The sequence below is a fragment of the Anopheles cruzii genome, chromosome X (assembly GCF_943734635.1).
Source record: "Anopheles cruzii chromosome X, idAnoCruzAS_RS32_06, whole genome shotgun sequence".
Lineage (NCBI taxonomy): Eukaryota > Metazoa > Arthropoda > Insecta > Diptera > Culicidae > Anopheles > Anopheles cruzii.
This window is the reverse complement of record NC_069143.1, coordinates 4,813,716-4,825,794: the sequence shown is the minus strand read 5'-3', so window position 1 is coordinate 4,825,794 and position 12,079 is coordinate 4,813,716. Positions and strand designations below refer to the sequence as shown.

The following is a 12,079-nucleotide window of genomic DNA, read 5'->3' as shown; positions in this document are numbered from 1 at the left end:
GTCTTTGTTAGCCAACAAAGTAGGTTTGTTGTACAAACAGTCGAAATATGTTGATAATATTACGAATTTTTTTGACTAGTGTTAAAATAAAACCCCCGTTTAACCCTGTGTCTTATCTACACATTGTTGTTTTTCGTATTAAGAAGATGATGGCGATGAGAAGCAGCCGAAAGAAAAAAACCGTTATTAAGTTCGTCATCACTAGATTCTTTCAATGTGCTTTACATTTCTGTTGCGTGTGCGACAGTCATATTAAACAATAACTTATAAATTTTATTTCTTTATGAAATCTTGCTCACAATAACTGGACAACAGAACATATTCAGCAACAATTTTAACTAAAAAAAAATAAACGAGGAAAATAAATAAAAATATATGTATACGGCAGGGCGTGTAAACTTGATTAAATTGAATTTAGCGCGAAGCAAATGGTAACAATCGATCGCTCACTGCTACTGTGCGCTATTGTAAGTCTCTTAGTACTTAGCGTTGTTTTCGATCTGCTCCAGTCTGTCGTCGTCGACGTTGATGTGGATATTGACAGGTCGCTCGAGATCGAGCAGCTCGGACGGGGATTGCCTGGAATCACAGTCGTCAGACACTAAAGCCGTCGCTGGGGCCTCCACTATGGTCCTTCGTGCTTCGGGCCCATCGGTTTCGTCACCTCCAGAATGATGATGATCAGCAAGTGATGGGAAAGCCGCCAACTCGTCCACCAACCCAGCAAGATGATGATGATGATTGTGGTGCTGCTGCTGCTGTGGATGTTGCAGAACGTGGTGGTGATTATGGTGAGTGCTCTTTGGCGTAGAATATGAGCCGCACAGCAGCTGATTGCGGTAATGATGGTAAAGCTGATTTTGTTGTTGTTCTAGGTGATGGTGTTGTAGTGTTTGGGAGAGTTGTTGCGATGATTGATCGGTGTTGTTTGAGCTGCTGGTAGGCAACAGCGTTTGATCGAGATTGAAGAGCGATTCATTTTTGAAGCTTTCCATTGCCCCGAAGTGGTCGACATGCAGAAATTTCAACTCGTCATCGTACGAAGGCTGATGTTGATGTTGCTGCTGTTGAAGATGTTGATGATGATGTACACTGGAGGGATGATGCGGGGAAGAGTCATTATGCGGGTTGATACCGCCACTATGACTTAAAGAGCAACATTCAACGATTCCGCCAAAATTCTCCGGTACTCCTGCAAGTGATCGATCGGAGATAGGCGTCATTGCGTTACCTGCTCCCAAACACTCGCTGCCAGCTCCGCCATTGATCGCTGTCGTGCACAATAGCGCTGAAGATGATGGCAGCTTACAACTGCTGCCGACGAAGCTGTTCCACTCGAATGTCAGGCTGCTGGAGCGGCTACCGTCCAGTGAGTTAAGATTGTCAAAATTGAGATTGAGAAACAGGTTGGGTGAAAGCTGTCCCGGCGATGACAGGGATCCGATGGTGAGTCTAGGTACGTCCGCATCGATAATGCCATAGTTGACTTCGGGTCCGATACCCACATCGCCCGAAAGGTTGGGCGTCTGCAGTGAGCTGGCATCGAAAACGACCGCTGAGCTATCGCTAAGCACTGAGCTAAGCTGAGAACCAGCGTACTCATCCGTTGTGTCTAGCTGAGAAACCCTGTGACTTGGTCCAGCGTGTAGTTGATGCAATAGTCCGTGTTGCTGTTGGTGATGATGTTTGACACCAGCCTCACCGATACAATGAAGCGATTTTCCAAGAATTGTAAGGGTGCCAGTTGACGAGTGTGGCGATTTAAGACCATCAGTACCATCTACACTCTTTATCATCTCGTCTTTCAATCCCAGCTCATCGATCTCTCGGCTCAGTACGCGTTCTTCACCAATTTCACCACCATCACCTTCACTTTCACACGAGTGCCCCTGTAGTCCTGAATCACCAGTAAAAATATTTCCGCCAATGGTTGAGCCACCACCAAGCTCATTGTCAAAAACTCTCTCAGGTACCATCGTCGCTTCCAGGTCGTTGCCGTTGCCGTTGCCGCCATTTTCTGCCGATTTCCGGTCGTCCGTTCCTCCACAAATTCCGCCACCGACTACAGTCTTTTCGCTTTTCCGCCACTTAGCACGTCGATTCTGGAACCAAACCTGCACTCGAGCCTCGGTCAGATCGATACGTACGGCGAGCTCCTCGCGGAAGAAGACGTCTGGATAGTGTGTCCGCTGAAAAGCTCGCTCGAGTTCCTGTAACTGAAACGAGTTGAACGTCGTTCTGCTTGATGGAATAGAGAAAAGAGTACTTTACGCTCTATGTTAAGAAAAGGTGGATTTTGGTTGATCGAACCACCAGCTAACAAAACTTTGGAACCATTCGTATAGTGACGACTAGGGCCATACCTGTAGCGACGTTGCTTACGTTTCATGGCGGGCTGATACGGAAGGCGCAGTATGAACCGTCACGGTCAGGATCAGCTTTCCCAACGCGCGTCTAGTTGGTGCGAAGTCCAGTGACCGTTTCTGACCAGTGCGTCTGCCGACTTGGGAACGAACACCTCTAGGCCAGCAAAACCTAAACGACATATTCGATCACCACCACTACTATCACCACAATAACTACAAGCAGGTGAAAGATTTTGCTACTTGCCCTCCTATCGTCTTCCATCACCTAACTCGGCCCCTTGTTCGCCCAAACAATCGATCGATTTGATTGTTTCAAGCATCGTCAAAAAATGCATTGGAGGCTCGGCGCAAAAACCTAGGAACGGCCAACGGCAAAAGCGGCTACACATAATGCACTGCTAAGGATTCCGGGGCACAGGAATGGACTTATTCCACATGGTGTTATTTCACCTAACTTGTGACGAGCAAAAGGTATAGCGGGAGGCGGGAGCGGGCGAGGGACCTGCTATGGGAGTGGTGGAGTGGTGTCCACCTGAAACCGTGGCGGTACGAAGCGCCCTCTAATCGGTGTTTCTTGGTTCTCTGTAGCAATAGTCGCTTGTATCGTCGAGCCCATTGAGATTGGAGAAAGATGATGGCGTTAGACAGATTTTAGGACTGATTTTTACTATAAAACTCATCAAAACCCTTACCCTTAAGCTCTCCAGTATTTTTTGGGGAGTGTAGTGAATAGTCATACATATTGGGAACTTGGGAGGTTAAAATCAAGGCAAACAGCCGCTTTTCTTCATACATTCATTTACACTATTATTTTTTTGAACATACATTTATATAATATTTCAACAGTCTGGTTTATTAATATTAAGTTGAGTGCACTGTACAACATGAAGCTTTCTGTATCGTTAGGTCTTGAGTTATATGGTCCCTAGTCGCGCCATTGCCATTACATGTAGAAGTATTTTCGGAAACTTTTTTTTCCAATTTCACTTGCCTCATTTTCCATTGTTTCCATCTTCGAGTACTCCAAACATCTACTGAAGCCAAAAGTTTTCCAACATCGATCTTTCCTTTTGCTTTTGTTTTAACACACAGGCACAGCTCAAGCAGGGGCAGGACGAGGTCCACCGAGTTTTACGTTGTATTGGCGTTGCGCTGCATCGAACACAGGATTAGACATTCTCCCTCCTACTCTTTGTATCGTTTCCAAGGCGGCTGTAACGGCCTGGTATGCTTTTCCCATGTTTCTAGTGCTGCATGCCTTCAGTCATATTCGGCCACTTACATGTGTTTACTTTTAATTTTGTTAGTTTCACCCTTTTCCAGGTCAAAAAGGCAAAGGATTTCAACCTAAAACAAAACAAGTTTTAGTCTGCATATTTTGTCTATGATATACATGTGCACTGATAACATGCACAACAGTCATTATACCAATAACAAGGGCATGTTTACCATCCGTACGTCCGTAGCTGTACGAGAAGAATGGAGGACTAGAGGTCCGTGACGTCACGGCAGGCGTTCCGCAAGGCTCCATCCTTGGAGCAACCCTTTGCAACGTGACGTACAATGAGGTCCGATCGTCGGGGTCTAGTCGATCGAGGTCGCGAAAGACCGCAGGTGTTCGTTTTCCCACAATCGTTTCTTTTTCTTGTGTACTTGCTTCTCTATTCTTCGGAGAATCTTATATTCCCTTTCGCTGTCCCACGTCCTGCGCTTGTCTATCATTGCTTTGTACGCAGTGTTTTTTCGTTTCGTTTCTCGATGTGAGGAGGGACAATGGAAGAGCCGCTACAACAGCGAGCTGGTAGGCCCCGTCTGAGATGGAGAGTTTGCGTCGACCGGAACGCCAAAACGGCCGGAACTGAATTGTGGTGGACGAAGGAGCTATTCCATGACGCAGGCCGCTCGGCGGTTGTAGCCGAATAAGAAGAAGTAGAAGAAATTTTGAACGGTTTTTTAAATCTTAGAACAACGGACCGAGCCGCATTGAGTGAGGAATGAGTTGAGTTGAAATGAACTTTTCAAATTATAGAGCAGAATTGAAGAAACTAGATGATTGGTCGATGTTGCTTAATCGATGGCAGTTAATGCTGGCGGGGCTGTGTAGGAAGATACTGGTCGGAGCGGGTGGGGAGCGGTGTGCTACGCTGCAGGAAAAGCGCGATACGCTGTTCACTGAGCACGATTTGTGAAAGAATGGGGGCTGGTACGAGAAAACTCGAGCCTTAACTTTTATGTTAATAATAAGACCCGGGCGATGGCCCTAGAGATTCAGGACGGTGAGATCGTGGCGCGAGCAAACGTTCCTGGAGCTGAACTAGCGAAGCGATTCGATGGTGGAGGATGAAGTAATGCACTGCAGCTGTTCGATGCGGAGGAGAGCGCGAAAGAAGGGAGTATCCGGGAGGTGCGCGACCGGAGTGAACAGCTGATTGATAAGAAGTACGAGTGTGCTTGCGAAATCCAAGACGAGCTGATCAAGTTGATACAGTCGTGGAACGTGATGTTGGGCGAGTTGGCGTCGAGGAGCCGTGGGCTCAAGGAAGCATCAGTTCGTCTGCGATTTGGTTCAACGGGGGCCAATTGATTTGCAGTACGTGCCAAAGGAGAAGCGGGAGGCGGACATCACGACTAAGGGGATACATGTTAGTTAGATTTTGTCGGTTAAGTTTGAAACTGAATTCAGTATTTATTGAGTTGAAATAATACTTCATGCTGTTTCGTTTATACTTCTGTACCTACGGTTGGTGTAGAGAAAAGTGACGACTGAGTTGTCGGTCAGTTGATCGTCAACAGCATTGTTGTGTACTCACGCTCGCGGCATAGAAAACTCTGGATAGTTTTACTAAAGATCTTATCTCAACAAGAATTTTAAAAACTCAATTTTAGTAAGTGCAACAGTCACCCAACAAAAAATTAAACATCGGATGTATCTTTAAGTGTGTTTATATATTTCGCTCAATAGCGGCAGTACGTAACGCAATAGCAAAATTTCTTCTAAAATCAATGATGACCATCTTCAGTTGGTTAGTGAAATACAAAGTCCTATCAATTTATACTATTTGTCCGTCAATGCCTAGCTACCGATGAACTGGTGAATAACAAAACAAGGATAACGGAAAAAATGGTTGCCCTAACACGATTCCGTCACAGTGGTGCAAAAATGTGAGGAATTACTCCTTAACATGTAATTTTTTTCCTCCACCCCAGCACCAAATGAATAGCAAAGAAAAAAATCTGAATAACCTAAAAACAATCGTTTCATTTTGTAACACTGTGGGCGCTATTATAATTCTTAACATCGAAATTAGAAACCTTTCAACGCAGACTTCACTATTTGAATGCACTTAAAAGCGTGCTACATGGGAATGGTAAGTTAACAAATTGATGATTATACTTCTATTACTGACTGTAAAACAACACTAATGTGCGATGGTTATTTTATAATCCAGAGCCGGCCCCTGATTTCTTACATACCACCAAAGCTACCCGCAAATCCTGTTTACTTAGTTTCATTAGCCTGTAGTACACAACTGCGGTGCCGTGGAACCAGCTACCGGTACGTGCGGTGTTCTCTACCGTTCTCACATCACAAGCCTGTTTCGTTATATCACCTTTTATTTTGTTTTCCCAATTGTTGATTCGGCTGAGAGCTTGAAAAACTCAGCGTAGGAATGGTAATTGAACGCGCTTATTACGATCCAAACTGATCTTTGCTGCTGTCGATCGGTTCGAACTCGTAAGCCCCGTGGCCATCAAACTTGAGGTAGTAGTCATGGTGTGTCCAAAGAGACTTCCGGTGCGACACAGTAAACAGCGTGATGCCGACTTTTCGACAGTACTCATACATGCTACCTTCGACATCAACTGAAACGGCGGACGTGCATTCGTCCAAGATGGCGAACTGTGGATTGTGGTAGAACAGGCGAGCCATCGCAATACGTTGCTTCTCGCCACCTGACAGCACGTCGATCCAATCCTCGATAGCGTCCAGACCCTTCTCTCGTACTTGCAAGTATGAAAGTTGCACTAAATCGAGATAATTTAATAGATCGGCATCCGTTTTCCCGCGACGCTTCATCTCTTGGTGCGTGTGTGGATAGATAATCTATAAGTTGACCGAAATAACAAAACATTGGTAAATGAAATTAAGAACGAAAATGACATTGGCCTATGGATGGAAATAGAACGATATTGCTCACCTGATCACGCAGCGAGCCCAGCGTCATATAGGGACGCTGTGGTATGTAAAACAGTTTGCCGGCCGGTGGTTTGGTCACCTTGCCACCCCACGTTGGCCACAGCTCTCCAAGTATACGAAATAGGCTGCTTTTACCGCAACCGTTCGGACCACACACTAGCACGTTCATACCTGACTTCACTTCGAATGTGAGGTCCTTTACTAGCACGTCTCCATTCGGTGTTACCAAGGGTACGTGCTCAAATTTGATAAAGTTATCCTGGAACTTCACCAAGCCACACCCTGGTCCAATATCAACGTCGACAATACCCGAGCTCACCATTGTGCGCTCGTACCGGCCTGAGTTCAGGTCCTTCAGAACCATGGTCAGTTCGGTCATACGAGCTGTGAAGCCGGCAAGTCTGGACATTTCCCTACCAGCCAGAACCAACCGACCGATCGCTTCCGCCAGTTTAACCAACATCCGACCAAACGTGTAGTAGCGCTACGAAGGTATAAATGAGTTCAAAACATGAAATCATCATCAGCTTGTCGATAGTAATCTTTTTAACTTAAGCCGAACTTACGCTCAAACGTTCGCTTTGTTGGTTTCCAGTCAGAAGCGGATGATCTTTCTCGAAAAACGGTAACGACACCGCATAAAACCCGACAACCGTCGCGATGTCTGAGCGTGATAATCATAGAAGATAAAAAAAAGAAAGAAAAAGATCGGAAGAACGGGCCAGGCGGGGGGGGGGGGGGGAAGAAAGAGAGAATGAATGATGGCATCCAAATATATCACAAAAAGCATCATAGCTACAGCGGGGCACCGTACATTTAGCGACCATATTATCGACGATTCCCATGCCGACACGGAATTCGAGGAACTTGCGTAAGTGTGCGACGAGTTTGTTGAAGCTAGACAGAATCGTCAGCTTTTCTCGGTTGTTTCCGCGATAGAAAGCGATCTCTTCTGAGTTAGTTATTAACCGACTATTCACGTAGCGGAATTCACCCTCGAGCTTTTGCTCCATCACAGTTAGTCGTCCGGTAGGTTTGCGCAAGTTGGTCAGAAACATGCCGGAGAAGAACAGGTACAGAAGCAATATGCCGGGCGTCGTTCCACCCAAGTTGGTTGTTAACCGATACACGTAGATCACAATGTCCAACAAAGGCTTGCAGATGTTCGAGTAAAGATCGGTAACGCTCTCGCAAAACTTGTCGATGTCGGTCGTCAGCAGTTGGTCGGCATTCGCTATCCTGTTGTCGAGGTTGGACATTTTGTAGTAGGTAAATCCTCTGTAAAAGATATCACATATTAAATTTAAAGCAGAATTGCATGAAACAACATCAAGACCAGTAAAATCTATACCAGCGTGTTAACATACTTGAGGTATTCGTTGTATAAGTATTGTGAAAGATTGGACCGAAAGCGAAGCTTTAGCTCGCCTATACTCCATTTCAATACGTTGTTAACGACAGCAATCTAGGGTCACGCAAGAACGGCAATAAGAATATTAAATTGGTTTATAGTTATATTATGTGATACCCAGTGGTATTCGTTTGAAATTTTGCTACTTACTGCAGGTAACGCAGATAGGTACTTAACCAACGCTGTTCGAAACAGCTTCTTATTCATGGTGATGATGGTGCTCTCAATGGCCGTCGCATTTTGTATCATCCAAATATCGCTGACCGAACGGGCAATTAGTGATAGCGCAATTACAATCAACAGACCGTTTTCGACGCTCCATGCCTTTGGTATTATGATTCCTGTATAGTATGACATGTTGGAAAGTGGAATTAGCCGAATGCATACATAAAACAATCACGAAAATCAATGTATCCCCGTAGTCCCCATTGTTAGAGCAGTCGGTAACGCTCGTCGTTGTCACGCAGCTGGCCATTGGTTCGATTCCCGATTCCGGCATGACAGGGGGGTTGGCGCGGGGCTCACAGCCCTGCCTGCCAAAAATACCCCGTTACAGAAAGCAATAGGAACCAACATTGTCTCTGGTGCAAGTCAAGACCGCTCAGCGGTTGTAGCCGGGTAAGAAAAAGATTCTGTCTGCAAACCCTACACTCGAGATCCGCTACGTTGAGAGTCGAATTACAGTATAAGCTTTTCGGCTGCGGAAATACGTCTTCCTTTCCGTACTGGACTGCGATGTATTTACATAAATTAACTAAATTACAGAAACCAAAACAAATACTGTGAAACTTCTATGAAAGTAAAACGCGAAACCGCACAGAAGAAGCCGCGACCTAGATTAGTTCAACGTCAGAACGTTTTTGCCCGAACAGGAATTTTGTTTGACTGCTGTCGTCCGGTCATCGTTTTTGTATGGCGGAGAGGGTCACCTGCGTGTGTTTCTATCGTTTGGCTAATGGCGCTTAAGTCAAAAATCGGTTTCGCCATGGTAGACAGTCAATCGGACTTCGCCCTTCGCTTCCATGGTCAAATCTGTTTGCCTTCGTCTTCGTTCAATGGTCGAATATCCAATAGTTGCATGTCATCATAGGGCATTCACGTCAGACACTAACATTGATTCATCAATAATACACCCAATTGCATCAAAAATCACAAAACGAATGAAAAATCAAACGGCTCCAACGAATGGTCCCGTTCCGCCCGAGCCTAGCCAAAAGAGACGGCTGGAACGAGCCAGGTTTTTTTCCTATTCCACAATTTGTAATTATTCATCAACTTGTCCATATGCGACAACACATCCATCGCGAGCGCGTTTTGTTGTGTTATATACTGTGTTTTAAATATTTTTTCTTGCTGATGAAATTGGTTTGCGATCAACGATGTTTGACCATCACGCAGCTGACCATGGGTTCGATTCCCGCGACACCCTCAACAACCAATTCAATTTGGTTCGTGACCGGCGTGACAGGGGGTTAGCACGGGGCCAACAACGCCGCTCGTGAAAATCAAATGGTTAGATAAAGCAAATAAGGTTAACATTGTCTCTGTTTCAGGCCAAGAGTGCTCGGGGGCTGTCATTACTGAATAATAATAACAACCAAGCTACATGATCCACCAATATCAAAGCGGTGTTGTTGTCAAATCGAATCCACTAAATGGGCATAACCATCATATGTTAAAAGTAGCACAATAAGTAGCAGCACAGGACAAAGTAGCCATGCACGCGGATTCTACACAGTCTGGCGCAAATTAAACAGAACTTTTCCAATAGGGACATTTCTGGTGGCGCCACTTTGATGTGGTTATATGTGTTTGAGAGGTACATCCTTTCCAGACTTCCAGTCAAAATTTCATAACATTTGGTCTACTGGAAGCAAAATTATTGCGCCTAAAGTGACAGTATGTTTGTGTCGTCGGTACAAGCCTTCTGAATGGTCAAAATGTCAGCACACAACGTTTAAGCTTTTTTGACCTAGGCGCATACGATTTGACATTTTTACGCTCGGCTTTACGTTTCGTCTGGCCCTCCAGTAACGTTTTCCTTTCATTGGCAAATGAAGTTTTCAGAATAGATAAGTCACAGGGTGCCAGATCAGGTGTTATCCGGCCCTCGGTTTTATGGAATCGATAGAACAACCAATGGATGTTCAAAGTACGATTGCGATGGCGTGGTACCTGAGACGGCATACTGGGGAACCGAAGGTTGATAAAGCTTGGACTAGCTGATGACTATCAAAGATAAGCAATGTTTCTTCAATCACGAGGGCTAAGCACATTTTCCAATTGTGCACCTTAGTGCTAAGCATGTAACATATCGGCAGTAACTCCGGTTTGCGCTACAGGTTGAGTGTTGAGCTTTAACCTATCACACTTTGGCTACTGAGTATGTCGAATCCTCGACAACCAACGACACTGTGACTTACCTAACAATGCGCGGAGTTGTTCGAAGAAAATGGCATTGACGTGGGCTTTGGGGCCGCGCTTTTCCTTCGCCTTATCGCTGATGAAATATTGTATTTCATCCTCCGGTCGCTGCTTGCTGTGGAAATAAGCACACCAAAAAAATAAAACAACCCATAGTGTAGAGTCAACAAAATGGTCAATACGCCCAAACGACGGTCAAAGAACGAATGGAAACGGTGGGGTGGCAGTTGGAAGAAAGAGGCATCTGCTATACAATTCAACAGTTAATCCAGACCCTCGCAACGACGACCACGCTTTTATTCTCAAATCTAATTTGACCTGACAGTGACACATTGTAACCAAACCAGATGACTCCGTGCTCTTTCTCGACCTTAATTTTCCCGTCAATGGAATCACTCACAGCGACTTACCGGTTTTTATGCACCTGTTTACCATACAGAATTATGCAAGTTGCCGCTGTACAACCGGCAATGCCTATCACGGTGTTCTTATTGGACAGCACTTTGCTCAAATTCGGTGCCATTGTTGCAAAGCACGCGCACCTTTGTTACGTCGCAGCTGAAGTTTGAATGCAGAAAGTGCTGAAACGTTTATATCCAAGTGAGTGATCTTTGGTAAAACAAGTCCAGGCAATTCCTTGTGTTGGGCTGCTTCGTTCCTTAACATGCTTTTGAAGATGTAAACAAAACCTTCCACCACACCAACATAACTACGTGGCCGTGGCTGACAGCCATCGCTACCTTCTCAACGTCATATGAAAGAAGTGAAGCTTCGTAAATGGCAGTGTTTACGTTTACAATACAACATGCACTAATGTTGATGAAGGAAACTTTTGTTCACAACGTTAATAGCATTTTAATGAACGAAGCAGCTCCGTACAAGGTATTGCCCAGACTTGCTCTATCAAAGATCAATCGACTTTTGTTTGTACATATATACACATAGTATATATATATATATCCACTTTTCCGTACTACCAGTCCACTGATAAATTGATCGCTAGCAAGACGTCAAAACTTGGACCGAATTAGTTCATTGCCGTTACGCATCACTTGTTCTGAATTTATTGTGACACTGCCACTTTCATGACTACGCGTATTCTTCTCTTTCGCTTTCTTCCTATATCTTCTTTAACTCCCAATCCCACCTCTGCCGATCAGAAAAAGAGCGTGTTCTAAGCGTGCTGCCGGCCCTGTGGACGTGTTTTATGTTAAGTTTGCCAACCATTAGAAAACACCGTTGGCTTACCAAACGTAAGAACTCGCAACAAGGTGGAACTAAGCTAGTATTGATTTTACTCCGATGTTTACGTTTACACGACTTGTTTTTCTTGATTTCGAACAGAAATAAATCGGCACTAGTTGTCCATGCCACACACCAACGTAAATGGCTCGCCACAGTAAGGTCAAATGATGACTCTCTTGATGCGGGCGAGTGTAACAATATTTGTTCATCAATCGCACTTTCACGGTGTTAACTTGTCCCAGCTTTTCTTCACTACGTTAACTCGTTTTGTTACGGTTGGTCTATCGCAGCCCTTTCTTGTTTCTACAGCTGTAACTGATGAACTAACGTAGCTAACTGGCTAGACAATAGTATAACGATGACGACGATGAGCCCTTACCGCAAACACCAACAAATGGGTATCGCTCAAAGTACACGAAGTACGGCATTAACTAC

General features: G+C 44.9%; 2 protein-coding genes across 6 annotated transcripts; both read right to left on the bottom strand.

Annotated features, from left to right (window-relative positions):
- Window positions 1-352: 352 nt before the first annotated feature.
- Window positions 353-2,474, bottom strand: LOC128267928 (uncharacterized). Its single transcript, XM_053004890.1, has 2 exons — window positions 2,364-2,474; window positions 353-2,238 (listed from the first exon to the last, which is right to left on the bottom strand). The coding sequence occupies exons 1-2, from the start codon at window positions 2,387-2,389 to the stop codon at window positions 477-479; spliced, it is 1,788 nt and encodes a 595-aa protein (XP_052860850.1). The 5' UTR covers window positions 2,390-2,474; the 3' UTR covers window positions 353-476.
- A 2,625-nt stretch (window positions 2,475-5,099) lies between these two features.
- Window positions 5,100-11,960, bottom strand: LOC128273638 (ATP-binding cassette sub-family D member 3). Of its 5 annotated transcripts, none has more exons than XM_053011673.1 (9): window positions 11,863-11,960; window positions 10,810-10,957; window positions 10,399-10,514; window positions 8,126-8,316; window positions 7,932-8,029; window positions 7,379-7,842; window positions 7,131-7,228; window positions 6,566-7,048; window positions 5,100-6,471 (listed from the first exon to the last, which is right to left on the bottom strand). In XM_053011673.1, exons 2-9 carry the CDS (start codon window positions 10,920-10,922, stop codon window positions 6,058-6,060), a joined length of 1,977 nt encoding a protein of 658 aa, XP_052867633.1. In that variant the 5' UTR covers window positions 10,923-10,957; window positions 11,863-11,960; the 3' UTR covers window positions 5,100-6,057. The 5 variants fall into 5 exon arrangements, with proteins under 5 accessions (XP_052867633.1, XP_052867616.1, XP_052867623.1 ...); XM_053011656.1 differs by having other exon boundaries at window positions 5,101-6,471; window positions 10,810-10,980; window positions 11,648-11,920; XM_053011663.1 differs by having other exon boundaries at window positions 5,101-6,471; window positions 10,810-10,980; window positions 11,778-11,919.
- Between the last annotated feature and the right edge of the window lie 119 nt (window positions 11,961-12,079).